Source organism: Somniosus microcephalus, chromosome 9, assembly GCF_052327205.1.
Source record: "Somniosus microcephalus isolate GS21.2 chromosome 9, FLI_Smic_1.0, whole genome shotgun sequence".
NCBI classification, from domain to species: domain Eukaryota; kingdom Metazoa; phylum Chordata; class Chondrichthyes; order Squaliformes; family Somniosidae; genus Somniosus; species Somniosus microcephalus.
This window is the reverse complement of record NC_140995.1, coordinates 171,530,017-171,557,742: the sequence shown is the minus strand read 5'-3', so window position 1 is coordinate 171,557,742 and position 27,726 is coordinate 171,530,017. Positions and strand designations below refer to the sequence as shown.

The 27,726-nt window shown below is 50.0% G+C and overlaps 1 protein-coding gene across 1 annotated transcript in view; it reads right to left on the bottom strand.

Annotated features, from left to right (window-relative positions):
* Positions 1-27,726, bottom strand: part of LOC147112834 (interferon gamma receptor 1-like) — a 112,042-nt gene that overhangs the window by 20,870 nt on the left and 63,446 nt on the right. Inside the window, exons 2-3 of the mRNA XM_085997509.1 lie at positions 8,014-8,143; positions 7,732-7,913 (exon numbers count right to left, since the gene is read on the bottom strand). Of these exons, the coding sequence (XP_085853635.1) occupies positions 7,732-7,913; positions 8,014-8,143 (312 nt within the window). The remainder of the gene's footprint in view (positions 1-7,731; positions 7,914-8,013; positions 8,144-27,726) is intronic.

The following is a 27,726-nucleotide window of genomic DNA, read 5'->3' as shown; positions in this document are numbered from 1 at the left end:
GCCATAATCTTGTGTAACAATCTCTTGTGTGGCATCTTATCGAATGCCTTCTGAAAATCCAAATATACCACATCCACCAGTTCCCCCTTATCTACCCTGCCAGTTACACCCTCAAAAAACTCTAATAGATTTGGCAAACACAATTTCCAATTCATAAAACCATGTTGACTCCGCCTAATCGTATTGTAATGTGGTCTTAGTTGCTATATTGGTACAGACAGATGGCCATTCCTACTGTGTTAAAGGTACTAATATATCCTACTGTACCTTATCCCAAACTACCACAGTATATTATTGTTTGAAAGGTTATTGGGGTGTATCAAAACACTCTGTGACCAAATATTGAAAGAGTAAAGTAGAAATTATGTATAGGCCTAGAAATTGGGTATAGCCCCACTTGAGGCGTTAGAATTGGCGCTGCGCAAATTTTATAGCCAGACGCAACTTATCGCCACCTCATGCAATATTGGGTTGCAGCGCCCCTAAAGGTGATTGAGGCGCAAAATCAGGCGTTACACGGAACTCCTAAGGCGCTAACCTGACGGCGCTACTCAATATCGGGGTGGGCGGGCGCAGCGCAGGTGCTGTCAATTACCGATGACCACGAGACTTTCAGGCGCCGGCCAGCTCTTAAAGGGGTGGGTCAGTAAGGATCAGCAGCCACACTCTGCGCCTTGTAGGCCTCAAAATCGGAGCTGGCCATTCTGTGGCGTTACAAACTTTGAGAAGATGGAGAGGGTGAGGCAGAGAGCAGAGCACTTTACCAATGGGGCATTGGTAGGCGCAGTGGAGCGCTGGCGAGATGTGCTGTACCCCGACAATGGCAGGAGGCCTAATCAGAAGGAATACCGAAGAGCTTGGAGGGAAGTTTCTCAAAAGGTCAACTCCAACAGCATGGTGACCAGGAGCCCTGTGCAGTGCAGGAAGAAATTCAACGACCTCACTCGGGTCGTGAGGGTGAGTGGTGTTTCGGCAAACTTCTTCATCCCTCCATCTGCACCTGACTTTATGGCCAGAGGGTGCGCGATGCCCCATTGGCCATCTGTCAGCAAGCACCCATGGCCCTTTCCGGGAACACACATGCACATTAAACTCAGGGCATGATGTAAGGGCTATTCCACCATGGGGGGCATGAGATGACAACTCAGGGCATGATGTAAGGGCTATTCCTCCATGGGGGGCATGAGATGACAACTCAGGGCATGATGTAAGGGCTCTTCCACCATGGGGGGCGTGAGATGACAACTCAGGGCATGATGTAAGGGCTATTCCAACATGGGGGCATGAGATGATAACTCAGGGCATCATGTAAGGGCTCTTCCACTATGGGGGGCATGAGATGACAACTCAGGGTATCATGTTTCATCACTTCCCGTCCTTTCTCCTGCAGGCCAAGCTGGCGAGGAACCGCAAGGAGCAGCTTTGCACCAGAGGAGGACGTCCTCAACTCCAGACTCTCACGGATCTCGAAGAGAGAGTCCACCAGATTGTTGGAGGCCGTATGATTGGTCCTGTCACCACTGGAGCTGCCGACCCCATTGTGCACAGCGATGGTAAGGTCCTCACCTTTTTGAGCTGTCTCCTTCCACTTGCTCCCCACCAGCATGCTTTTTCACTCTGGACCCATGTCATAGCATTGCAGCAATCTTGCATCCCTTGCTGCCACCCTGTCCTTTCGCTAAAGCCACTCTTCAACCTCCCTGCTTTCAGATGCTGCATCACCAGCTCGGGAGCCGGGCCCTCAAGCTGCCAGTGCCACTGCCTCCGGAGACGACGAGCAGGAGGAAGCCGGAACATCTGTGCCAGCCTCAGGGGAGCCAGCCCATCTGGAGACTGGGGATAGTAGTTCCCTGGAGGGGAGGGGGGGGCGGTCTCTGATGAGGAACCAGTTGCAGGAACCAGCGGGCTGCAGCAACGCGAGGAGGGTAGGGAAGCTCGGGAGCCGTCTCCCCGGAGGGCGAGGCAGGCCACGATGACTGCTGCACAGAGTGCAGAGGAGGTGCGTAGCCTTTCAGAAATGAGCGCACAGGCTCGGCTCAGGCACACTGAGCTGATGGCTGCAGTGGGGAGGATGCCTGACTCCATCGACACACTGGCAAAGAGTGTGCAGGACTTTGGGGCAGCAATGGAAAGGACTGTCCAGGGCTTCGGGGCAGCAATGGAAAGGACTGTCCAGGGCTTCGGGGCAGCAATGGAAAGGACTGTCCAGGGCTTCGGGCCAGCCCTGGAAAGGTCTGTCCAGGGCTTGACTGAAGCAGTGGAAAGGGCTGTCCCGGCCTTGTCCGAAGCAGTGGAAAGGGCTGTCCCGGCCTTGTCCGAAGCAGTGGAAAGGGCTGTCCCGGCCTTGTCCGAAGCAGTGGAAAGGGCTGTCCCGGCCTTGTCCGAAGCAGTGGCAAGGGCTGTCCCGGCCTTGTCCGAAGCAGTGGAAAGGGCTGTCCCGGCCTTGTCCGAAGCAGTGGAAAGGGCTGTCCCGGCCTTGTCCGAAGCAGTGGAAAGGGCTGTCCCGGCCTTGTCTGAAGCAGTGGAAAGGGCTGTCCCGGCCCTGTCCGAAGCAGTGGAAAGGACTGTCCAGGGCTTCTCCGAAGCAGTGGAAAGGACTGTCCAGGGCTTCTCCGAAGCACTGGCACCTGCCATGCAAGTGCTCAGTGCTGCCACGCAGTCACTTGCTGGCCTCCTGCACACGCAGATTGAGGCCACGTGAACATTGACTGCTGCCACCCTAGCTGGATCAGGCAGGATTACCCGGGGCCCTTGCAGCACCACAGCAGGCCATCAATTTGTGGACCAGCCGATTGTGGCGCATGCTGCGGTGCTGCCCCATCAGAGTGCCAGTGTGTCGGCCGACCACGGAGCAGGTGTCCGCTCTCAGGATGTAAGCATTCCTGATGCCACCGCTGGCACGTCTCCACTGCAGCTGCCACCACCTGCAGGACAGACTGCTTCCAACCATACACAGTTGGAGCAGTCAGCATCCGGGCCCTCCAAGCCCAGAGGTCGTCCAGGCCGTCCCTCAGGGGCTTCTGTGCTTTCGGACACTCAGCAGGCGTCCCCCAGCCTTGACGCAGCCACTGGGGTCCAATTACGGAGGAGTTGCAGGGAGGGAAGGGGCCGATCTCGTAAGAGAAGTAGATCTCCATCAAGGGGTAAAGAGTAGAGGGAGCTGTTGAGACGTCTCATTTGTAGAATTCTAGGCCGTCTACACCTGCTGTGAATGTTTGTCATGTTTTGGGTAGTGTCGCGGGTTTGCCAGACAGTTATGTGTTAGTTCGTTAGTTATGCTTTCTGTTGCCATTGCTTTGTCATGCTGGAAGGAAGTACTTTTTGGAAAATAAAGAAAATGTTTTATTTACACTGGAACTCTAGACTATTTACAAGCATGGTGGCCTTCATAGGCTTTGGGCAAACCGGAGGGCACTGTTCCAATTACACCCAGCATTCTGTCAGAGGGGCCTAGAACCGAGTCCTTATGAGCCTCTGACGGACGGCCCTTCCAGTTTCTGGACCCCTCCCGTCTTCCTCCTCCTCCTCCTCCTCGTCCGCCTGCTCTGCTGGACCTTCAAGGTCGGCTGGCATTGGCTGGGTGCGTCGGATGGCCAGGTTGTGGAGCATGCAGCAGACCACGATGATGCGCGACACTTGCTCTGGCGAGTACTGCAGGGCGCCCCCTGAATGGTCGAGACAACGGAACCGCTGCTTGAGCACACCGATTGTGTGCTCCACAATGTTCCTGGTCGCCTGATGGCTGGTGTTGTAATGCTCTTCTGTCGGGGTGTTGGGCAAACGGAGCGGGGTAATGAGCCATGGGCAGAGAGGATAGCCCTTGTCGCCAAGAAGCCAGCCTCGTGGGTGAGCCGGTCCTCGAAAAGGTCAGCCACTGAGGTCTGCCGCAGGATGAATGCTTCGTGGCTGCTGCCAGGGAATTGGGTGTTGACCGTGATGATCATCTGCCGGTGGTCACAGACCAGCTGCACATTGAGGGAGTGGAACCCCTTGCGGTTGCGGAACTCTTCGGGATTCTGTAATGGCGCCCGCAAAGCCATGTGTGTGCAATCAATGGCACCCTGCACCATGGGGAGGTCCACTATAGCCGCGAAGCCCTGTGCACGCTCCCCCTGTTTCTCCAGGGTCAAAGGGAAGGTGATTAATTCCCGCCTCCTATATAGGGCAGCTGTAACTTGCCGGATGCAGCAATGCACTGCAAATTGAGAAATATTTGCAATGTCCCCAGTTGCTGCCTGAAATGAGCCGCTGGCGAAAAAGTTTAGGGCAACAGTGACTTTGACGGCCACCGACAGAGAGGTCCTGCACCGTAACCGCGGCTGCAGATCCTCAGCAAGCAGGTGGCACAGCTCAGTCACCACATCCTTTCCGAATCGGAGCCTTCGCATACACTGCTCCTCCGACATGGCAATGTATGACACCTGCTGCCTGAAAACCCTGGCAGCGTATGGTCGCATTTGACGACGTCCATTGCCCCTCCTCCTTCTGGCCATTCCTGGCCCTCTCTCCCTCCGCCTTTGTGCCCTTCCCATATGTTCAGCCAGCAGGACGTTCCCCTCCAAAGCAGCTCCCATTATAATGTGAAAGAAGTAAGACGCAGTAATATCTCACCAGCAAACTGTTGTGGACAGGGCTGAAGGTCCAAAGGCAACGCTGGCTCAATGAAAAGTACGCTCTCCCACTGAAGGTCAGCAACTCTCTCCAACAACCAGCAAGATGCCCACCCAAAATGGCTGCCGCTTTTATACTAGTGCAGTCCCCTTTAAATAGCGCCCCCCTAGCCCGAGAAGGACTTGGGAACGTTCCAGCAAGCTGTCACTATTAGCGCCAGGCGGAACGGAGGCGGGCGCCATTCAATTTCCGGTCCGGGGCACCAAAAAGGCGTTGCACACTGAAATGATCTGCCTGCGCCCGCGAGCGGGCGCTAAGATTTACCCACTCAATATAGCAAGAGGCGCTGGGTTCACTGCGCACGGGCGAAAATTGGCTAACGCCCCACTTCTCAGCCTCTTTAGGCGCTAATCACTGGCGCAACCAACCGAATTTCTCCCCCATAAAGTTAACAGAAAGCAAACAGGGTGAAGATCTCCTCGCTGCTATTTGGATCAAGAACATAAAGGGCTAGAAATTCAGTAGCGCCCAGGAAGGGGCGCTAACTTTTGAGAAGTTGGAAGTTTAGCGCCAGGCACTAATCAATCACACTGCCCACTAAATTCAGTCTCAGCATTCAAAGAATGCAGGGGAGCACCAAATCAGGCGCCAATGGCGTAGGTGAGTGGCGTTAGGCTCCAAGCGATAAGGAATATGAAGTGTCGTGTAATCGAGAGTGAGCATTGGCAAAGGCGCCTTCCAGCCACTAAAGGGAAGGGTCACTGGAGTCTGCACACCAGCCTCCAATGATTCGGGGAGTGCAGAACGGCCCTTTGACGGCCCGCAACACTCTGGAGACTAAACAGCCTTTATTTGGCTGCAGATACATCCTGCATTCTCTGACACTCAGAACTGACCTTTGGAACGGAGGTTCCGTGACAGCTGGGGTGCATCCCTTTAAGTAGCACCCCGCCAGCCGGATGGTTCAAGCCTCCGCTCCCTGGCGCTGTCGGCACGAGGTGCTACTGAAGTTTGCAGATCGGGCATCCAGCGAGCGCTGCACACTCGCTGATGTCACGATCTGCATGGCGAAACGTGCCAAGGTGCTACCTGTTATCATCGGTGCTACGGGGCCGGCGAATTAGCGCGGGATTTGTCCCGCCAGGCGCTAACTGGGGGCGCTAACATGCCGAATTTCTCCCAAATATATTTATTAAAAAAACCTTTCAATTTCACTACAAATAACGACTAGATAAAAATCTTTCCCTAAATTGTGTTATAACCCATAATGAACCCCCAACCATCCTTAAAAATATATTCTGTGGTGAACTATGCTGCTTTGATTTCATCTGGATTCACTCACTGAAACTCCACTACATCCTTCAAAGGTGCAACCTGATTTTTCTCCCAGTACAATGATTAAGCCATTTCAACTTGATCTTCTCATGCCATTCAATGGTGCAATGAAACCTTGGCCCTGATTGTAAAAGGGGAGTGGGGTACGGTGCAAGCAAGCCCAGCAGTGGGCAGTGCACCCGGCGAGACCGGGGACTTGGAGGCCCTGCCGATCTTAATGACAGGGCCACATTTAAATAAAAGTTCCCGGAGTCCTGCCTGACACCTGGCCACTACCTGACCGGCGGACAGGAGCGAGATTTTGGCGTCAGAAGGACGCAGTTGAGGACCCGTGGGAACGGACCCGGCAGTCAGATCTGGACGCAGCCAGGCGAGGCCGGGGCTGTGGAGGCTCGAGGATTCCTTGTAGGGCCTGGGGGGAGCACTGTTGTTCCTCCCTGGCCCACCAGCAATTCAAGCAGAAGCAAATATCTGAAACTTACTTCTTTCTACTCCGCTAACCTCTGCTGGCCAGTCGGCTCCTCCCACCGTGCCTCCGCCGGGCTGCAGACACTGCGGGACTCCCCCTGGCTGGAAGCTAATATTACATCGTGGCGCTGATGATGTCACTGGGCCATGACTTCTGTATGTTAAATAGGCCTCAGCCTGCCTTTAGCGGGAGCCTCGCCGATGGCCTGATTTGCCGTTGTAAAAATGACGCCGGCTGAGCATGTGGCGGGTTACAGCCGGGAGATAGAATATTCAAATTTTAACCCCTCTCATACACCATTCTCGCTGGGTGAGGGGAGTTACAATTCCAAGCCTTGTTTCAGTTTATTTTGAAGAAAGAAAGATTTGCATTTATTTAGCACCTTTCTGGAACGTCTCAAAGTGTTTCATATACAAGACATTATTTCTTTTGAAGTGGATTGACTGTTGTTATGTGTAATCCACCAGGGACAAGGTGACAACTCCTGGAGCAATTGCATTGGAGATCCCCAGTGAAAGAGGTCCTTTGCACCAAAGAAGATTCTCTTGTGAATGCTACCCTGCTATTTGCGGCCATGGGCTCCAATTTCTAGGAGGCTATTGTGTCTGTCTTGAACATTGTTGGGAGTAGAGGGAGGGAACCATTTTCTGCCCTGGTTGCTCTCTAGCGATCTGTTCCTTGTAGTCCGCCGGACATGCTATGGCAGTGCCCAGCAGCAGGGGCATGGCTGCAGCAGAAATGGATGAGACTGCCATCTCTTAGGGCACACATCTGCACCATCCAGTTACCTCACTGAGAAATCCAACCATCTCACTTACTCCTATCACTGGAGGATGTATTAACAGGTGTTATAATATTTAAATAACTTTAGATCAGCCGGAATATCAGGCATGGTGCAGAATGGGAAGAGATCTTACAAGGACAATCTATGCCCAATTCCCCATCCCTCCGATTGCCCATTCCACTCGGCTCCACTGGCCGTGACAACTGGAAAATTTATCATTTGGTAAATCAATGAAAGACAGGGAGGCATAAAGGAAGATTTTCTGAATCCCCGCCCATGGCAAGTGAACTTGGAAAACCTACCCTATAAATAAAAATGTTAGTTGCGATACGACACTAACAGGAGATCTAATGGTTTTGGGTGGGGTGGGGAGTGTATATGTTGTGATGCATGAGGTGAACACATTGTGGGGGACAGGCTGGATAGACCAGGGGGTCTTTTGCTGTCTGTCATTGTTCGTTTATCATTCAAAAGCTGCTTCATCTTGTTGCATCTCATAGAAATAACCTATTAAATGACAAAATCAACTTACCATTCTCTTTAAAACAGAATCTTTTAGAGAAAGTAAATCGTGACTCTTGAAATTGTGTAACCGCTTTGACTTTAGCATAATAGGAATTTAATGCAGTGAGGTTCACGTTAAAGGCTTTTGTGACATCACAGTGATGCGACGCAATGTTTGAGCAGGGTAGGAACATCTGCCATTGTGCAGTTCTGTATATAAAGAAAAAGCAAAGGGATTCCTGTTCAGTTTATCAAATTACAAACTGTTTGAAACAATTATAATAAATTAAAAATTAAAATAAATACACACTGGTAATCCCTGAACTGGACAGTAAAGTTTGTTGTTTCAGGTGTCTCATCTCCATAGGCCCATGTTAATGTGGTCTTAAAGTTGTAGGATGTTAAAGAGAGGTTCACTGGAGGAGGAAGTTCATGATAACCTGCAAAATAAATAACGTTCATATGTAAGAACAATGAAAGAATCCAGATTCATGCATTCACAAGAAACATCATTACCCTTCCTTAAGTACTATAAACCCGTTACCAATGTGTTCACCTCATGCATCACAACATATACACTCCCCACCCCACCCAAAACCATTAGATCTCCTGTTAGTGTAGTATCGCAACTAACATTTTTATTTATAGGGTAGGTTTTCCATATTCACTCGCCATGGGAAAAGGAAAAATATATGACAAAGTAAAACCAAATTTGGGACTTCCTGTCAAAATAATTTCCTAGTCACAGTGCTTCTCAGACAGACTACACACACCAATGTTTCAAGAGCAGTTGAATCGCTGTAGACCCCAAACAAAAACATTTTGTGAGCTGACTGGTTTTACCCTTCTGCGCAATCAGGGGACATGGTGGATGGTCAAGGGCCACGAGAGTCACAAGTCACAGATTACAATCTGTGGGTGGAGACACAAAGTCGAAGGCTTAGGGGATCACGGTTGAATTGGCTAACTCGGCTGAAAACCGGGAGGGGAAGGGATTTCCTCTGTTGACTGTGGTGAAATCTTAAACTTGTGTATAATTCAGCAAGAACTTGCATTTATATCGTGCTTTATGACATCTGTAAGGGGACAAAAAAGACTTCTTAGAATTAAAAGTTAGAAGAAACTATGGGCTAAAAATTCGGTGGCGCCCCAAACTGGGCGCCGGAAGTCCCACCCCGGAAGGAGCCGCTTGTGCCAGCCCAATATTCAGTTTGAGCGCCCCAAACGGAAGCGGGGCGCTGCTTGAGGCGCCCCGCATCCCTCTTGGGGCGCTGCAACTGAATATCGCAGCGCAACGTGCCGCAGCGCCACACGCTGCGCTGCGGTACTGCAGGCCTTTCTCCCCTTCTTAAAGGGGAGGGGCCTGCACCAGCGCGATCAGAGATCACGAGTGCCGGCATAAGAGCCCGGCACTGAGGAGAAGTGCCGGGCTCTTGGGTCACAGCCGGCACTGCCCGGGGGGGGGGGGGCGGCTCAGGAGGCCGGGGATGGTGGCGCGAGGAGGTGCTGGCAGGCGGCCAGCGAAAAAAATGGCCGCCCTGCACCTCCCCTTTAATTAGCACCACTACCGCCGCAGGTAGGCCCCCCTGAACCGGTCGCAATTTGCGACCGACGCTACAGCGGGGGGTGCGACCAAATATCGCGTTCGGGGCGGTAGTGGGGCGCTGCGCACACCGATGATGTCATCGGTGGCGGCGCAGCGCTACAGGCTAACGCCGTCATTAGCGCCCTGCTAAATTTCGTGGGAGGCGTGGCCAGTGGCGCTAAAACCACTAAGTGCCCTCTTTGGGTGCTAACTGGTGATGCAGCCCACCGAATTTCTAGGCCTATAACTTCTTAGAATTAAAATTAGTGGAAACTAGGCTGATAAGTTTGTCTCCTATCCTTGCTTAGGAGTGTAGGACCTAGACAAAACAGGAACTGTAAAGCTAATAAGCTGGTCTTATGTCCTTGCTTAAGATAAGGCAGGACATACAGATTCTCAAAGCATGATGTAAGCACCTCCTGGCCAGAGCAGGAACAGATAATTCTGTAGACGAATCAATGATCATAGAAGGGGTGTGCACAAGGGGTGCACGCCTCAAGTTAGGGTATAATTGCTGTACGTATTTGATACTCGGTGGAAGAATCCTTTCTCTGGGATGAGACTGAGATTTTCCCCTTGCATATGCTTGAATAAAGATCGTGAAACTTATCCAAGGTGTCCGTCTGGTGAATTTGTGGTTGCTATAGGGCTCAGGGGCTTGAGAGGAGGGAAGACTTCTCTTTTACCCCAACAACATCTTTCAGAAACATCCCAAAGTGCTTCATCTAGAATAAATTTCATTGTAGTTACTGTTATTACATGGGTAAACTTGATAGCCATTTTGTGCACAGCAATGTCCTGCAAGATTACAAGATAATTGCAGATAAAGAAACCCATTCTTCATTCTTCCATCCATCCAGACCCTACAGCATCTAAAGCAAAAGCAAAATACTGCAGATGATGGAAATCTGAAATATAAACAGAAAAGGCTGGAAACACTCAGCAGGTCAGGAAGCATCTGTGGAGAGAGAAAGGGTAGGAGTAATGTTTCAGGTCGTTGATCTTTCAGTTCTGACCTTTTGGTTTTATCTCTCTCGGGAGCCTGGGGCTAAAGTTGGCTGTATTCCTGAAGCATAGTTTTGTCATATGGGACTCCCTTTTCAATACTTGTTGGGCCTCCGTGCATGTGCACAGACTTTGCCCTGAATATTTTGGAGCCTTTGTGCAGGAGTAACCCATTAGTGCTCCTCAGTGATGTACATGTGCAACTCAGGCCTCTACTTTCCCACTCGTTGTCCATTTCCACGTGGGTGATTCAGGCCACCCCACTTTCACACTTCTCTCCACCTTTCATTCATGAGCCTGGACTCTGCTGGGACTGCAGTCCACCACTCAGTCCCAGGCCTGGACCCTTCCATGAAGTCTCATAACCAGTTTCTCGCTAGAAAGAGGGCACAAAATATGGTGTTTGACAACTGCTGGAGGTCAAGACAACATAGCTGGCTGAAATTGCAAAGAGAGTGGAAATTGGCCCCTTTATAAACAAACTAGTTTCATTGGTGCTGCCTATGATCCTCTGGGATGTTCCAGACCAAAGTGCAAGCCTGGACACCCCTGTGGGGCCCATTTCCATCACTTCAGTGTCTAGTCGGTGTCCAGGTTACTCGGCTCAAAAGTGGTCGGAGTAGTGGGAATTCTGATGGATAATGACACCCTGCCTGCTCCATCTCCAACCTGACGTTATGCATCGATGTGGCAGATGGAACTTCTACCCACCTTGCCCCCTGTAGGAATTCCCACAGTGATGTCTTTGGGGTGGAGACCTGGAATTTCTTAAATGCACAACCCTTAAACCCCTTAAACACGTGGCACCTGGAAGGAGCATGAGAATAGGTTAAAAAAAAGGCATATGTGGCACCCAGGGGAAGAACGGTGTTAAGAAAGAGCAGGTTGATTGTGTGCACTTTGGAATTCACTGTAATAAAATATAATGTGCACTCACTTTGTTATTAATGGAGGTTAGATTCATACAGGAAAAGAGTTCAGTTATATGATGTTGACATTTTCACTCAGGTGATGATGTTTGTCATGGTCAGGTAGGAGCCAAGAGGGCTGCTGTGTTGACATGTGTTAGAATGGATAGTAGTTTGGGGGAATGAACCTTTATTTGGAAGTGGGGGAGATGGATGTAAACCTATGGTGTCAAAGGTAGACTTTTTTGCATAGAAAACTTTAGTGATATCATGCTGTGTGCTTCTTGCAATAAATGCTGCCTGAGTCTCCTTTGCTGCATCCTCTGGTCCTCCTCCTCTATAATAATGACATAACAAGAGCATGTCCATAGGAAATGCCATACCTATTCCTGAGAACCCCTGACTGTAAGAGGTCCAAAAACCTTCAGGTGGTCTGACCCTGTGAGAAGCAAATCCAGGTGTGTTTTTTCTTATTTGTTCACAGGATGTGGGCATCACTGGCAAGGCCAGCATTTATTGCCCATACCTAATTGCCCTTGAGAAGGTGGTGGTGAGCCGTCTTCTTGAACCGCTGCAGTCCATGCTTCTTGGTATAACTGAATGACTTGCTCGGCTATTTCAGAGGGCAGTTAAGAGTCAACCACATTGCTGTGGGTCTGGAGTCACATATAGGCCAGACCAGGTAAGGACAGCAGATTTCCTTCCCTAAAGGACATTGGTGAACCAGATGGGTTTTTACAACAATAAGCCAGTTACATGGTCACCATTACTGACACTAGCTTTTTATTCCAGATGTATTTAATTAACTGAATTTAAATTCCCTAGCTGCCGTGGTGGGATTTGAACTCACGCCTCTGGATCATTTGAAAGGGATTATTACTAGTCCTAGCCCCTGTAGGGCTACTCCAGATCAGGCATATTCTCCAGACGTTCATCCTCAACTAAAGTTAGAGGTAGCTGAATCCTAAAGACGCTTAATTGGGTCTAAAGGTCCAGACTATCTCTCCCTAAAGGAAAGGAACAACCTGAAGATGTTACCGTCCTCCAGATAGCACTTTTAATAAGTTTAGCTAGACTGTAACCTTCCGGATGTTATGAGGTTATGAGGAAAACTCTCCCAGAATTCTGCAACTCCTCACCAAAGAGTGTACAGCGATTGAGTTCGCGAGTTTGATACAGAAGTACTATGTGAGACAATTCTAAAAAAAATATAGATTTATTAAAGAACCGACATGTAATTTACAGCTGGTGATTCAATCGCAACATTAACAGTTCCAAATACAGAAAACTTATAATTCTTATTATCAGAGATCCTTATTCTCAAATCTTAACTTCGTTACATTTTTACATTTCTTAATCTTATTCCAGGTTAGCCACCAAAATCAAATACAAGTACCTTTTTGATCCCCGAGACTCAAAGAGTTGTAGGCTTACAGAGCATTGCTTTGCCCCTTTACAGTGAATCTGTCTTCCCATTTGAAAGTCCAATTTTTATACTCTTTCTCAGTGGTATATCCTTTGAAGTTTTCTGCTGATGTAAGCTAATTATCGCTCGTCATTTTTCTGTTGACTCCTGCTATTCTTACAGTCAGTTCAGCTTGTAGCATTAAGAATCGTGTCTCTACCTTTAGGTGTTCAAAACTTATCATAAAAACGATGTGACCAGCAGGTGCTTCTATTTGATGTCATTTTTATGAAGGCATATGTTTATTTAATTTTATGTGCCTCTTTCCAAGGTGTTGGTTTAAAACGCTTAAACAGGGTATATACCATTGTGTTCCTTCCAAGCTGCGGACTTCCTGGAACCTCTAACTTTCTGCTTCAATAAGGCTATTGTCTCAATGTCAACAACTTATCTTATCTCAAATGCCTGTATGCTGTTTACAGCTTTTTTTTTGAGGATTCCAGATTTTCAAACCCAGTTTGTCATGTTTTAATAAAGTCAGAATATTTCATAGAATGGTGTATTTTTCTGACTATGGCATATTACTTCACACATTAGTCCAGACTATGGCAAAAAAAAACCATTTAAAAAGCGTTTCCCAGCTTCATAAGTCTGTATTCAAATTCTCCAGAATCTTCTGTCAGGAACTCCTCAGTTCCGCCTGTATCAGCTGATCCTGGCAGCTGCTGCACCTCATAAATCTTAGCCTAAGTTACCTGTAGTACTTTAGCAATACAAATCCAGAAAACTCACAGCTGCTACGCCACTGGTTCTCACTCTGGCATATGCAAATCAGGTCAGCGGGGACACAGCGGGTGGATCGTGGAAAGGTTCAAAAAGTGCGAGGAAACTAGGGGGTAGTATTGTAAAGGCACACATGGGGTGGAAATGACTTCTACCCAAATTTCCTTGCTAAAAAAAAATTCCCACCCTATTTATACACCGCTAATGCACTGAAAACGCTGAGGAAATTCACACCCACAATTTTTTTTGTCCATAAACAGTGCTATAAGAGAACAACTTATATTGTTTAAAATGCTTGCCAGGAATTTCCTCAGGGGTTCCTCCAATCAGCAGCTGTGACTTCAGAGGAACAATGGCAGAAATGTTTATGCGTCTATCTGGAATTTCCGCCAATCTGCTGGCGAAGTTATGGCGGCTGATCGGGCAAATCCTTAAGTAAGTTCCTGGCAGCTGCATTTCACATGGTGTGACACTCCTGTCATTATAAAACAAGGTAGCTCACCATGAGCAATGGCACTGGAGTCCCATTAGTGCTTTAAAAACACATAACAAAAATAAAACAACCTGGCTCTCATCTGAGTTCAAATAGTTACATTTACAATGAAAGCCCTATACATTTTGGAGAAACCTTCATTTTAATCATTTTATTCTACTGCATATTGCACATCAAATTAGAGTACTCTTAAAGTAAATGTACATGCAAGAAAGTTCCCAGTATCAGGTTTGGAAGCAAAATTTTAAAAAACATTGTGGTCTCCTTTTCGTTTTGTGTGTTGACGTCAGGTTTATGCATTTCTCAAAGGGCTAAAAGTGAAATGGTGCCAAGCACTGTTCAAAACAAATCTTATGGTTGGAAATCCCCTCTCCAAAACAACTGACTGGTTACTGTGCAGAGAATTAGCATGGAATGATTCATTGTGGCTCTTCATCAATACACAATTGTGCATGCTGACAGGCTGGCATAGAATTTCTGTCTTTTTGTTGTTGGGGCCATCTCTGGGGGAGAGGCAGGACTTACACAAAGATGCCTTCCTAACCCCAACCAAGCTTCCTGCCTCGGGCTCATTTGAACATTGGTAGTGAGCTCCCTGTCTCTGCTGAGGAATCATGTGAAAATGGAGGTGAGCTTTTGCTGCATGTTTGCACCAGCCTTTTGGATCTATATAATCCATTGCTTTGAGAGCGATTGCACTGACCCTACAACTAAAAAAACCTATAGAACCCACTCCCATTCACCTTTGCAACATAGAACACCTGGGTCAGGCAACAGCCTTGTATCCAGTATAGTAGTGACGCAAATGAAAAGTGGGTGTATTTCTTTAACTTGTATTTAATTTGAATACTCTCGCCTATATATGGGGAGTATATGCGAAAAACTTTCACATGCACCACACTTGGAGTACAGTTTTAGAAAGATGACCCCTGTCTAAATTAGGGTCACCAACTCTGGTTGGACATAGCCCTGGAGGATTCATCACATGACCCCGTCTCGAATTCCTCCATCCTGTCGAACAGCCTTTTTGCTGAGTCAAAGGTAATTGATATTTACTAGTACTAATTACAAGGACATCCACAGCAAAGAGACGGCATCTGTTCAGACAAGTGTAATAAAGTTCACAGGAAAGCTGAGAAACAAAGGAGCGTCACGGTAGAGCTGTCACATAGCAGTGATAAGAAACGAAGTATAAAGAGAGAGGGGGGTTAAATTGAGTAGCTCCCGAAAACGGGCACAGGGATCGTGATGCACGATTAACCCGTGCCCGCTCAGTGTAATGCAGGCAGCACGCAGTTGGCGTGCTGCCTGCTCGTTATCATGATTTCTGCATGCAGCCAGCACTCCCACACTGTTCACTGGCTACATGCATCAGCAGGGGGCCCAACATCGTAAATGCCTAGCACTACTTAAAGCTAGCCTGCAGCTCTTAAAGGGGAGGTACATTGTGGCTGGAACAGGTTCTGGGAGTCGTTCTACAAGTGAATCTGACCTGGGAAAGAGTGAAGAATGACTGACCATGGGAGAAAGCGGGCAACAAGGTTTGCTGCACTGGAGGTCTTGGCTGAAGAGGTGGAGCAGAGGAGATATGTACTGTATCCTCAGGAGGGCAGGAGGCCATCCAGGCACTTGCTCAGAAGGCAGTGGGAGCAGATAGCCGTGGAGGTCAATGTCAGGAGTACAGCACATGGATGCCGCACAGGAAGAAGTTTAATGATCTCACACGAGTGGTCGAGGTCAGTGAATGCATCTTCAAATATCTTACCAACTGCACCACTAGCCTCAGCCACTGCTCAATTCACCAGACCCCCATCACTCACCTACCAACAATCTCTATCAATCATGACTCATACCTAACATTCATATGCGTCACCTCACCCTCATACACTTAGCACTGTTGCAAGCCTCAAACCCACATCTCACAGCTTGCACACACTAGCAGCTATTCAACCATGACAGCCACATCACCCAAATATATTGTGCCACACTCACTGACACACTTCCCTCTCTCTCTTGCCGGAGAAGGTGGCACACAATAGGAGGCAGCGGGAACTAACCAGAGGGGGAGAGATACACCTGCATGTTCTAACCCCCATTGAGGAGACAGTGCTGGCCATTATGGGAAGGGACATTGCTGAGCCCTTGGCCACCAGCAGGACTGAAGCCATTGAAGGTGAGGGTATCCGCATACCTAATCCTTCTCTCATCCCACTTCTCCCTTATCTCACAATCTTCTCTGACTTACAAGCTGCTGATGGTGTAAGCACGCACTTCTTACTTTCTCATCTCCCCTCACCACAGCCCTACACTTGTCCCTTTTTCATTTCAGATACCCAAGAATTGCAACCTGCCCAAGCAGTGGCGAAACAGCAAGAAGACAATGAAGATGAAGACACACCATTACTCGATTTCACAGTCGCAACCACCAGCTTAGATACTGACACTGCGCATAAATTAAAAGATAAGATACAGGCGGGATGTGCATGTGGTGAGACACCGGGCACGAGTGCGCTGCAGCCAGGGCAGGGGGAAAGGATAGTGCAGGTGTCAGCTCACCGGAGGGTGAGGTCACACACTAGTTCTGCTGCAGAGGACTTAGATGAGGGCTTTGATGGGCCAGGCTACAGAAGAAAGCTACGATAGCAAAATACTGCAGATGTTGGAAATCCGAAATAACAACAGAAAATGCTGGAAAAACTCAGCAAGTCAGGCAACATCCGTGGAGAGAAATTTGAGTTGACGTTTCGTGTTTGACCCTTCTTCAAAACTGGAGAGAAAAGGAACTAGATCGAAGGCAGGGCTGCGATCGGACAAAAGAATAAAAGAACCAAAAGAAGTAAAAGAGATTAGAAGCTAGACGAGATGGTAATAGGCTGTGATTAGGTGTAAAGTGTACTGGCAGGGCAAAAGATAGCTGCCAGGTGTGAGAGAGAAACAAAAGGAAAGGGGGGGGGGGAAAGGAAAGGAGTGGAAAAATATAAGTGAAAATGAAATAGGGGCCGAGGTTATGATCTGAAATTGTTGAACTCGATATTGAGTCCGGAAGGCTGCAGACTGCCTAATCGGAAGATGAGGTGCTGTTCCTCGAGTTTACGTTGAGCTTCCGTGGAACAGTACAAGAGGCCAAGGACGGTGATGTCCGAGTGGGAATGGAGCGGTGAATTGAAATGACAGGCGACCGGAAGCTCGGGGTCACCCTTACGGACTGAACGGAGGTGTTCCGCAAAGCGGTCACCCAATCTGCGTTTGGTCTCCCCAATCCGCAATCTAGTATACTGTATTCGCTGCTCACGATGCGGTCTCCTCTACATTGGGGAGACCAAACGCAGATTGGGTGACCGCTTTGCGGAACACCTCCGTTCAGTCCGTAAGGGTGACCCCGAGCTTTCGGTCGCCTGTCATTTCAATTCACCGCTCCATTCCCACTCGGACCTCACCGTCCTTGGCCTCTTGTACTGTTCCACGGAAGCTCAACGTAAACTCGAGGAACAGCACCTCATCTTCCGATTAGGCAGTCTGCAGCCTTCCGGTCTCAATATCGAGTTCAACAATTTCAGATCATAACCTCGGCCCCTATTTCATTTTCACTTATATTTTTCCACTCCTTTCCTTTCCCCCCCCCCTTTCCTTTTGTTTCTCTCTCACACCTGGCAGCTATCTTTTGCCCTGCCAGTACACTTTACACCTAATCACAGCCTATTACCATCTCGTCTAGCTTCTAATCTCTTTTACTTCTTTTGGTTCTTTTATTCTTTTGTCCGATCGCAGCCCTGCCTTCGATCTAGTTCCTTTTCTCTCCAGTTTTGAAGAAGGGTCAAACCCGAAACGTCAACTCAAATTTCTCTCCACGGATGTTGCCTGACTTGCTGAGTTTTTCCAGCATTTTCTGTTGTTATTACAGAAGAAAGCTGATGGGTGTACACACCCAAATGCCTGGTGCACTGGGAAGCCTACCAGAAAGCCTGCGTTCAATGTCAAGGAGCATGGAGGAGTCCGTGATCAACTTGGCACAAGGCTTTGCACAGAACTTGGAGCCCATCCTTTCCAACATGGAATGAGTGGCCGCCTCCATCAACACATCTGTGGAATCAACCAATGCGCAGCATCTGATGGCCGATGTTTCAGCTTCCATTACAGCACAAGCAGCAGACTGCCAACATCCGAGTGCTGCAGTGGAAGTTCAGGCTGGTTTCATGCAATCTCAGACTGCTGCCATCATGGCTCTGGAAACCACCATTCAAAGGGGCTGCCAGGGTGTCACAGTACTCCAGCAATCTGCTCGGCAACAGATTACTAGGATTTGAGGCACCACCCTAGGAGAGTGGCAGTGGCTCCATGGAGTACGAACCTGCTGTCCCCTCTCCGGATGACAGCATTCATGCTCCCACCCCTGGTACTCCACCAGTGCCCTTGTTGTTGCCTGTCAGCCAGCCAGGCCAGACTGCTGCAGCCCAGGGCGAGATGGTGCAGTCTGAAGCCGGGTCCTCTAGGCCCAGAGCTGCTTGAGGTCGCCCTCCAAGATCATCTACAGTCATCTCCACTGAAAGTCAGCAGCCTTCCACCAGCCATGCTATAGCCATTGTGGAAGCACCTCGTAGGAGCATTGGGAGAGGCAAAGGCACATGGAAGAGCCACTATGGGAATGCATAAGGATGATTAGTTTATTTTGTATGCACTATAGCATGCTTTAATTTATAAATTTGGATTGGAATGTGTATTTTGTGTTGGCTTTTATTTTTGTATTGTGGGAAAGAGGACAATGTGATGGTCAGTGACAGAGGGAAGGTAAGGAGTGTGGAACTGTTCGTGAATGGGGAATTGGGGTTGAGGTTACAGGTAACACGCATTAATTATTCATGTAGAGCCCGGGCAGGAAGGGGCCTCCCTTCCTCTTCCTCCTCTTCCTCTTCCACCGCCTCCTCCTCTGCCTCCCCTTCCTCATGCTCCTGCTCCTCAGCTTCTCGCCTGGTAGGTGGTGGCAAGGGCTGTCCTGTCATGGTGGCAAGGTTGAGACCCACTCAGCCGAGTACTGCAGGGCTCCTCCAGAGCAGTCAAGGCAGCGGAATTGTTGCTTCAGGACACCAATGGTCTGCTCGATCAGATTTCTTGTGGCAGCATAGCTCTTGTTTTATGCTTTATGCCTCCGATTGCAAATTCAGGCCCAATAAGAATAAAACCGGACAAACCACCTGGCATCAACCTCGGCACCGGCTACGGACACGACAACGGCACACTCAGCCCAGTCGACCCTGCAAAGTCCTCCTCACCCACATCTGGGGACTTGTGCCAAAATTGGGAGAGCTGTCCCACAGGATTAGTCAAGCAACAGCCTGACATAGTCATACTCACAGAATCATACCTTTCAGCCAATGTCCCAAACTCCTCCATCACCATCCCTGGGTATGTCCTGTCCCACCGGCAGGACAGACGCACCAGGGGTGGCGGCACAGTGGTATACAGTCGGGAAGGAGTGGTCCTGGGAGTCCTCAACATTGACTCCGGAACCCATGAAATCTCATGGCTTCAGGTCAAGCATGGGCAAGGAAATCTCCTGCTGATTACCACCTACCACCTACTGCCCTCCCTCAGCTGATGAATCAGTACTCCTCCATGTTGAACAACACTTGGAAAAAGCACTGAGAGTAGCAAGGGCACAGAATGTACTCTGGGTAGGGGACTTCAATGAGTGACTCAGTAGCACCACTACTGACCAAGCTAGCTGAGTCCTGAAGGACATAGCTGCCAGTCTGGGCCTGCGACAGGTGGTGAGAGAACCAACACGAGGGAAAAACCTACTTGACCTTGTCCTCACCAATCTACCTGTCGCAGATGCATCTGTCCAAGACACAATTGGTGGCAGTGACTATGCAAAGTTATTGTGGAGACAAAATCCCGACTTCACACTGAGGACACCCTCCATCGTGTTGTGTGGCACTACCACCGTGCTAAATGGGATAGATCCAGAACAGAACAGATCTTGCAACTCCATGAGGTGCTGTGGGCCATCAGCAGTAGCAGAATTGTATTCCACCACAATCTGTAACCTCATGGCCCAGCCTGTCCCTCACTCTACCATTACCATCAAGCCAGCAGACCAACCCTGGTTCAATAAGGAGTGTAGAAGAGCATGCCAGGAGAAGTACCAGGCATACCTAAAAATGAGGTGCCAACCTGGGGAAGCTGCAACACAGGACTACATGCATGCTAAACAGTGGAAGCAGCATGCTATAGACAGAGCTAAGCGATCCCACAATCAACGGATCAGATCAAAGCTCTGCAGCCTTGCCACATCCAGTCATGAATGGTAGTGGACCATTAAACAACGAACAGGAGGAGGAGGCTCCATGAATATCGCCAACCTCAATGATGGTGGAGCCCAGCATGTGAATGCAAAAGACAATGCTGAAGCGTTTTCAACCATCTTCAGCCAGAAGTGCAGAGTGGATGATCCATATCGGCCCACCACCACAGAAGCCAGTCTTCAGCCAATTCAATTCAAAGGCTATGGGCCCCGACAACATCCCGGCTGTCGTGCTGAAGACTTATGCTCTAGAACTAGCCGCGCCTCTAGCCAAGCTGTTCCAGTACAGCTATAACACTGGCATCTATTCGACAATGTGAAAACTGCCCAGGTATGTCCTGTCCACAAAAAGCAGGACAAATCCAATCTGGCCAATTACCACCCCATCAGACTACTCTCAATCATCAGCAAAGTGATGGAAGGTGTCATTGAAAGTACTATCAAGCAGCACTTACTCACCAATAGCCTTCTCACTGAAGCCCAGTTTGAGTTCCTTCAGGACCACTTGGCTGCAGACCTCATTACAGCCTTGGTCCAAACATGGACAAAAGAGCTGAATTCCAGAGGCGAGGTGAGAGTGACTGCCCTTGACATCAAGGTAGCATTTGACCGAGTGTGGCATCAAGGAACCCTAGTAAAATTGAAGTCAATGGGAATCGGGGGGAAAACTCTCCACTGGCTGGTCATACCTAGCACAAAGGAAGGTGGTTGGAGGTCAATCATCACAGCCCCAGGACATCGCTGCAGGAGTTCCTCAGTGTCCTGGTTCCAACCATCTTCAGCTGCTTCATCAATGCCCTTCCCTCCATCATAAAGTCAGAAGTGGGGATGTTCGCTGATGACTGCACAGTGCATGCCCGCATGCAGCAAGACCTGGACGACATTCAGGCTTAGGCTGATAAGTGGCAGGTAATATTCGCACCACACAAGTCCCAAGCAACGACTATCTCTCAAAAAGCAAGCGTCTGACCACTGCCCCTTGACATTCAACCGCACTACCACTGCTGAGTCCCCCACCATCAACCATCAATATCCTGGGGGGGTCACCATTGACCAGAAATTTAACTGGACCAGCCACATAAATACTGTGGCTACAAGAGCAGGTCAGAGGCTGGGTATTCTGCGGCAAGTGTTTCACCTCCTGACTCCCCAAAGCCTTGCCACCATCTACAAGGCACAAGTCAGGAGTGTGATGGAATACTCTCCACTTGCCTGGATGAGTGCAGCTCTAACAACACTCAAGAAGCTCGACACCATCCAAGACAATACAGCCCGCTTGATTGGCACCCCATCCACCACCTTAAACATTCACTTCCTCCACCGCCGGCATACCGGGGCTGCAGTGTGTACCATTGACAAGATGCACTGCAGCAACTCGCCAAGGCTTCTTCGGCAGCACCTCCCAAACCCACGACCTCTACCACTTACAAGGGCAAGGGCAGCAGGCGCATGGGAACACCACCACCTCAAAGTTCCCCTCCAAGTTACACACCATCCTGACTTGGAAGTATATCGCCGATCCTTCATCGTCGCTGGGTCAAAATCCTGTAACTCCCCCCCTAACAGCACTGTGGGAGTACCTTCACCACACAGACTGCAGCGGCTCAAGAAGGCGGCTCACCACCACCTTCTCGAGAGCAATTAGGGATGGGCAATAAATGCTGGCCTTGCCAGCGACGCCCACATCCCATGAACGAATAAACAAAAGGATGTGTTTTCTTGAAGCTGGACTGCTCCATTAATGATTGCTGCCACTGAATGAATCATGATTGGATATTGCAATCAATGTTGCTGCATACAATTTTTACTCTGTAGCACACAAAAGAGAACTAGGACTGGGGCTGTTTGCTGATGATGCCTTTTTCAAACCTCTTCTAGAACCAAGCTATGCCAACGCACAACAGGCCCTGGACAGCATCCAGGCTGGAGCTGAGTAGTGGCAGGTAACATTTACGCCTGGTAATGACCACCTCCAAAAGAAAAATCACAACCAACTTTGCTGACCTACAACAGCATCACCATTGCCGAATCTCCCACCATCAACATTACTGACCACAGCTTAACTGGGCCAATCATTTCAACACTATGTTGCTGGCACTGGACTCAATATCCACCCTCTCCAGCACCATTCTGGCTGCAGTATGTACTATTTACAGGTTACACTGAAGCAGCTCTCTAAGTTTACTTCGACGCCACCTCCCAGCTCCCTAACCTGTACCACTGAGAAAGACAAGAGCACTAATATTATGCAAACACCATCATCTCCAAGCTCCCCTCCAAGTCACATACCATCCTGGCTTGGACACATATCACTACTCTGTCATTGTCACTGAGTCAATGTCCTGGAATTCCCTACCTAACAGCATTGTGGGAGCACAAGGACTGCAGTAGCTCAAGGAGAAGGCCCCCCACTTTCTCAGGGCAGGTAGGAAGGGACAATAAACGTGGCTTTGCAGCATCGGCCACATCCCCAGAGCAAATTTAAAACATTTTGTGTTTCCCACATCCTGCTGTGGAAAATGGCCAGTGTTTAGTACAAAAAAGGTCAGTACCTCCATGGAACTGAAACAGAGAACTCTACGTCATGGGTTAAGGAAGCGAGATTAAACCAGGATGGCAACAACCTCTTCTACTGAGGACACTTAGTTACACCGTGCGATAGTTGTCAGTGCAAAACATATTCCAGTTTATGGGCCGATAGACGAAGTACTGAACGTACACAGCTTTCAGTTCTTTAAAGGATAACGTCGTAAATATACTTATAAAGAGTAAGTGCACATTCACATTACAATCCATTTTATACTAACTTTTGAATATGTGGTGAAGATTGAAATTTTGTACCAAGTGCCTAGCAATAATACTGCACTGGTCTGTGCGACAATAAAAAAGCATAAATTCTCCAGAGCAGTCACATAAATCCCTTTTTTTTATGTCAATTTGCGAATGAAGAGTTTAATGAACAGAAAACAGTGCAACATCTTGATGTATTCAAGTAGCCCTTATTCTAGGTAAATACTGTATTGTATAAAATTTGTGAAGGGCCAACAATGTAGGGCTGTGGTAAACCACAGCCTTTAGTTACTCTCTTAACTCTCAGTCTTTTATGAGTAATTGATAGCGCATCAATTTTATTAACAAAATTTTTATAATGGAGAAGATCCTCACACCAGCATGCCTGGACTTAGATCATCGGGAGGCGGACTCATCCACCAAGTTTACTCACTGGCTTAAGTGTTTCGAAAAATTCCTGACGGCCTCCGCAGCAATCAAATCGGACGAGGACAAACTGGATGTCCTGACCTCCAAAGTGAACAACCGAGTGTACTCGGTCATCCAAGACGCGACCTCGTACGCGGACGCTATCAAGCTCCTCAAGGACCAGTACACGCGCCCAGTGAACGAAGTGTACGCCAGGCACCTTCTGGGGAGTCGTAAACAACAACCTGGGGAATCGACCGTGGAATACCTTCAGGCACTGTCTGTGCTTGGCCGGGCCTGTGGTTGTAAGGATGTAAAGGCCGCCGTGTACACAGAGGAACTTATCCGGGACGCTTTTGTAGCGGGCCACAGATCCAATTACACCCGACAGCGACTGTTGGAGCAGAGCGACCTCGACCTCAACAAGGCCTCTGAACTCGCACTATCATTGGATGCAGCCTACCGGGGCATGGATGCCTACTCCTCTGCACCGTGGACGCCGCGGGGAATGACAGCCTGGGACACGGTAGGACCGCCTCATAGCGCCGTGCCACCCCAGCCACACCCCAGCAACGGCCCAACTACCGCAGCAGTGTCCCAAGGCCAGACAGCAGTGCCCCAAGGCCAGAAATGCTACTTCTGTGGCCAGGCAAAACACCCCAGAGCGTGCTGCCCGGCGAAAAACGCGATCTGCTCGGGCTGCGGGAAGAAGGGACACTACGCTAACGTCTGCAGGGCCAAAGCCACCCCGAACCCCAGCAGCGCCGCGTGTGGGCCATGCGGGCCACCATCTTGGGCCTCCCCGGCCATGTGCGAACCACCGGTACAGCAGCCATTTTGGACGCCTCCAGCCACATGGGGATCATGGACGCCGCCATCTTGGACGACAGCCGGAACGCAGCAGGCCCCCAACACCGCCTCATCTGATACCCGCAGCGAGACACCGACCCCTACGCTGGCATCCGTTACACTGGACCAAGCGAGACCGCACCAGCTGGCCAGTTCCACAATGGACATTAAGGTAAATGGCCACGATACAATCTGCCTTTTTGACTCTGGGAGCACGGAGAGCTTCATCCACCCCGACACGGTGCGGCGTTGCTCTCTCCCAGTCCTGCCTGCGCACCAGCGGATTTCTATGGCCTCCGAGTCCCAGTCGGCGGACATCGGCGGCTACTGCGTAGTGACACTCGTAGTAGACGGGACCGTGTACGATCATTTTAAACTTCTGATCCTGCCCGACCTCTGCGCTGCCGTCCTGCTGGGGTTAGATTTTCAGTGCCACCTTAAAAGTGTTACGATGGCGTACGGTGGACCCCTACCCCCACTCACAGTCCGCAGCCAGCAGCTCCCAAATTGCCCGCCGCGCACCAGGTGCAACCTCTCCACACTCAGAGTCACCCCCCCCCCACTGTTTGCTAACCTCACCCCCGACTGTAAGCCCATCGCCACAAAGAGCAGGCGATACAGTGCCGGGGACAGGGTTTTCATTAAAACCGAAGTGGAGCGGCTCCTGAAGGAAGGGATTATTGAGGGCAGCACCAGCCCCTGGCGAGCCCAGGTTGTGGTCGTTAAGACCGGCGAGAAGCAGCGCCTGGTCATCGACTACAGCCAGACAATAAATCGCTACACCCTGCTGGACGCCTACCCACTCCCCCGCATAGCTGATATGGTCAACCAGATCGCGCAGTACCACGTCTTCTCGACCATTGACCTGAAATCAGCGTACCACCAGCTCCCTATCCGCCCTGAGGACCGCCAGTATACTGCCTTTGAGGCAAACGGCCGCCTCTACCACTTCCTTAGGGTTCCCTTTGGCGTCACCAACGGGGTCTCCGTCTTCCAAAGGGAGATGGACCGGATGGTAGATCAAAATGCGTTGCAGGCCACTTTCCCATATCTGGACAATGTGACCATCTGCGGCCGTGACTTGCAGGACCATGACGCAAACCTCGAAAAATTCCTCCGCACCGCCCAACTCCTGAACCTGACATATAACAAGGAGAAGTGCATATTCCGCACAAACCGCCTCGCCATCCTTGGCTGTGTTGTGGAACACGGAGTCATCGGCCCCGACCCCGACCGGATGCGTCCCCTTATGGAACTCCCACTGCCCCACTGCCTCAAGGCCCTGAAGAGGTGCCTAGGGTTTTTCTCCTATTATGCCCAGTGGGTCCCCTACTATGCGGACAAGGCCCATCCGCTGATCAAGTCCACCTCTTTTCCCTTGACGGCAGAGGCCCGCTTAGCCTTCCACCGTATCAAGGAAGACATTGCCAAAGCCACCATGCACGCAGTGGACGAATCCATCCCCTTCCAGGTGGAAAGCGACGCGTCCGACTTTGCCCTGGCCGCTACCCTCAATCAGGCGGGGAGACCCGTGGCCTTCTTTTCACGAACCCTCCAAGGCCCGGAGACCAGACACTCCGCTGTTGAGAAGGAGGCCCAGGCGATTGTAGAGGCTGTGCGTCATTGGAGGCACTACCTGGCCGGAAAACGATTTACCCTGCTCACTGACCAACGTTCAGTTGCTTTCATGTTTAACAACAAGCAGAGGGGCAAAATCAAAAATGACAAGATCTTGAGGTGGAGAATCGAACTTTCCACCTACAATTACGAGATCTTGTACCGGCCCGGGAAGCTCAATGAACCCCCGGATGCGCTATCGCGTGGCACCTGCGCCAGCGCGCAGATCGATAGACTGCGGGCCCTCCACAATGACCTCTGCCACCCGGGGGTCACCAGGTTCTTCCACTTCATCAAGGCCCGCAACCTGCCTAACTCTATTGAGGAGGTCAGGACCATGACCAGGAACTGCCAAGTCTGCGCTGAGTGCAAACCGCACTTTTATAGACCAGACAGGGCCCACCTGATAAAAGCCACTCGCCCCTTCAAGCGCCTGAGCGTTGATTTTAAAGGGCCTCTCCCCTCCTCCGACCGCAATGTGTACTTCCTCAATATTATTGATGAGTACTCCCGTTTCCCGTTCGCCATCCCCTGCCCGGACATGACCAGTGCCACGGTCATTAAATGTCTGAACGACCTCTTCACCCTGTTCGGTTTCCCCAGCTATATCCATAGCGACCGGGGCTCATCGTTTATGAGCGACGAACTCCGTCAGTACCTGCTAACTAGGGGTATTGCCACAAGCAGGACCACCAGTTACAACCCCCAGGAGAACGGACAGGTGGAAAGAGAAAATGCGACAGTTTGGAAGGCCGCCCTGCTAGCCTTAAAGTCTAGGGGCCTTCCAACCTCCCGCTGGCAGGATGTGCTCCCCGATGCGCTCCACTCTATTCGGTCACTGCTCTGCACTGCCACTAACGCCACCCCTCATGAGAAAATGTTTGTCTTCCCAAGGAAGTCCACATCGGGGACATCGCTACCGCCATGGCTGACGTCCCCAGGGCCGGTCCTACTGAGAAGGCACGTGAGGACCCATAAAACGGACCCCCTGGTCGAGAGGGTCGACCTCCTCCACGCCAACCCCCAGTATGCTTACATTGCATACCCGGACGGGCGGGAGGACACAGTCTCCATAAGAGACCTTGCACCCTCGGGGGCCGCAGTAACCCACTACTCACTACCACCCCCCCCCACGATCCGATATCCAGCCCCAGCAGACGGCAGGCCTGGGCCCCGCGACCCGCTCGACATCTACGAGGACGACACGCCTGTGCCACAGCCCACGCAGGACTCGACGCCGGAAGCTCCACTACCCCTGCCGTCGCCACGCCGATCACAGCGGCAGACAAGACCTCCGGAGAGACTCCAATACACTAACTTTTAATACACTTCACCCCGCCGGACTCAATTTTAAACAAGGGGTGAATGTGGTAAACCACAGCCTTTAGTTACTCTCTTAACTCTCAGTCTTTTATGAGTAATTGATAGCGCATCAAGGGGTTTACAAGATGCGGTCATATTTGGTTTGAGAATTAAACTGGAAATGGACCAGCAGTAAATAGTTTATTTTATGACAAACTAGTTTAGACTGGAAGAAGAGCAAAACTATGGGGAGTGGAGGAGAGCGGTAAAGACAAAAGGAGCTCCATTGCGTTGTCCTTTTAAATAAAACCCACATAGTTGCTGCTGATTGGCAAGGGAAGAGCATCTTACAGGGTGGTTCTGACATATGCTTTGCTTCCCTCCCTGTCCCAAGGTACTATTCTCTATTGCTGCAAGGTTGTGGGTTCAAGTCCCACTCCAAAGATTTGAGCACAAAAATCTAACCTGACACTCCAGTGCAGTACTGAGGGAGTGCTGCACTGTCAGAGGTGCCATTTTTCAGATGAGACGTTAAACCGAGGCCCCGTCTGCTCTCTCAGGTGGATGTAAAAGATCC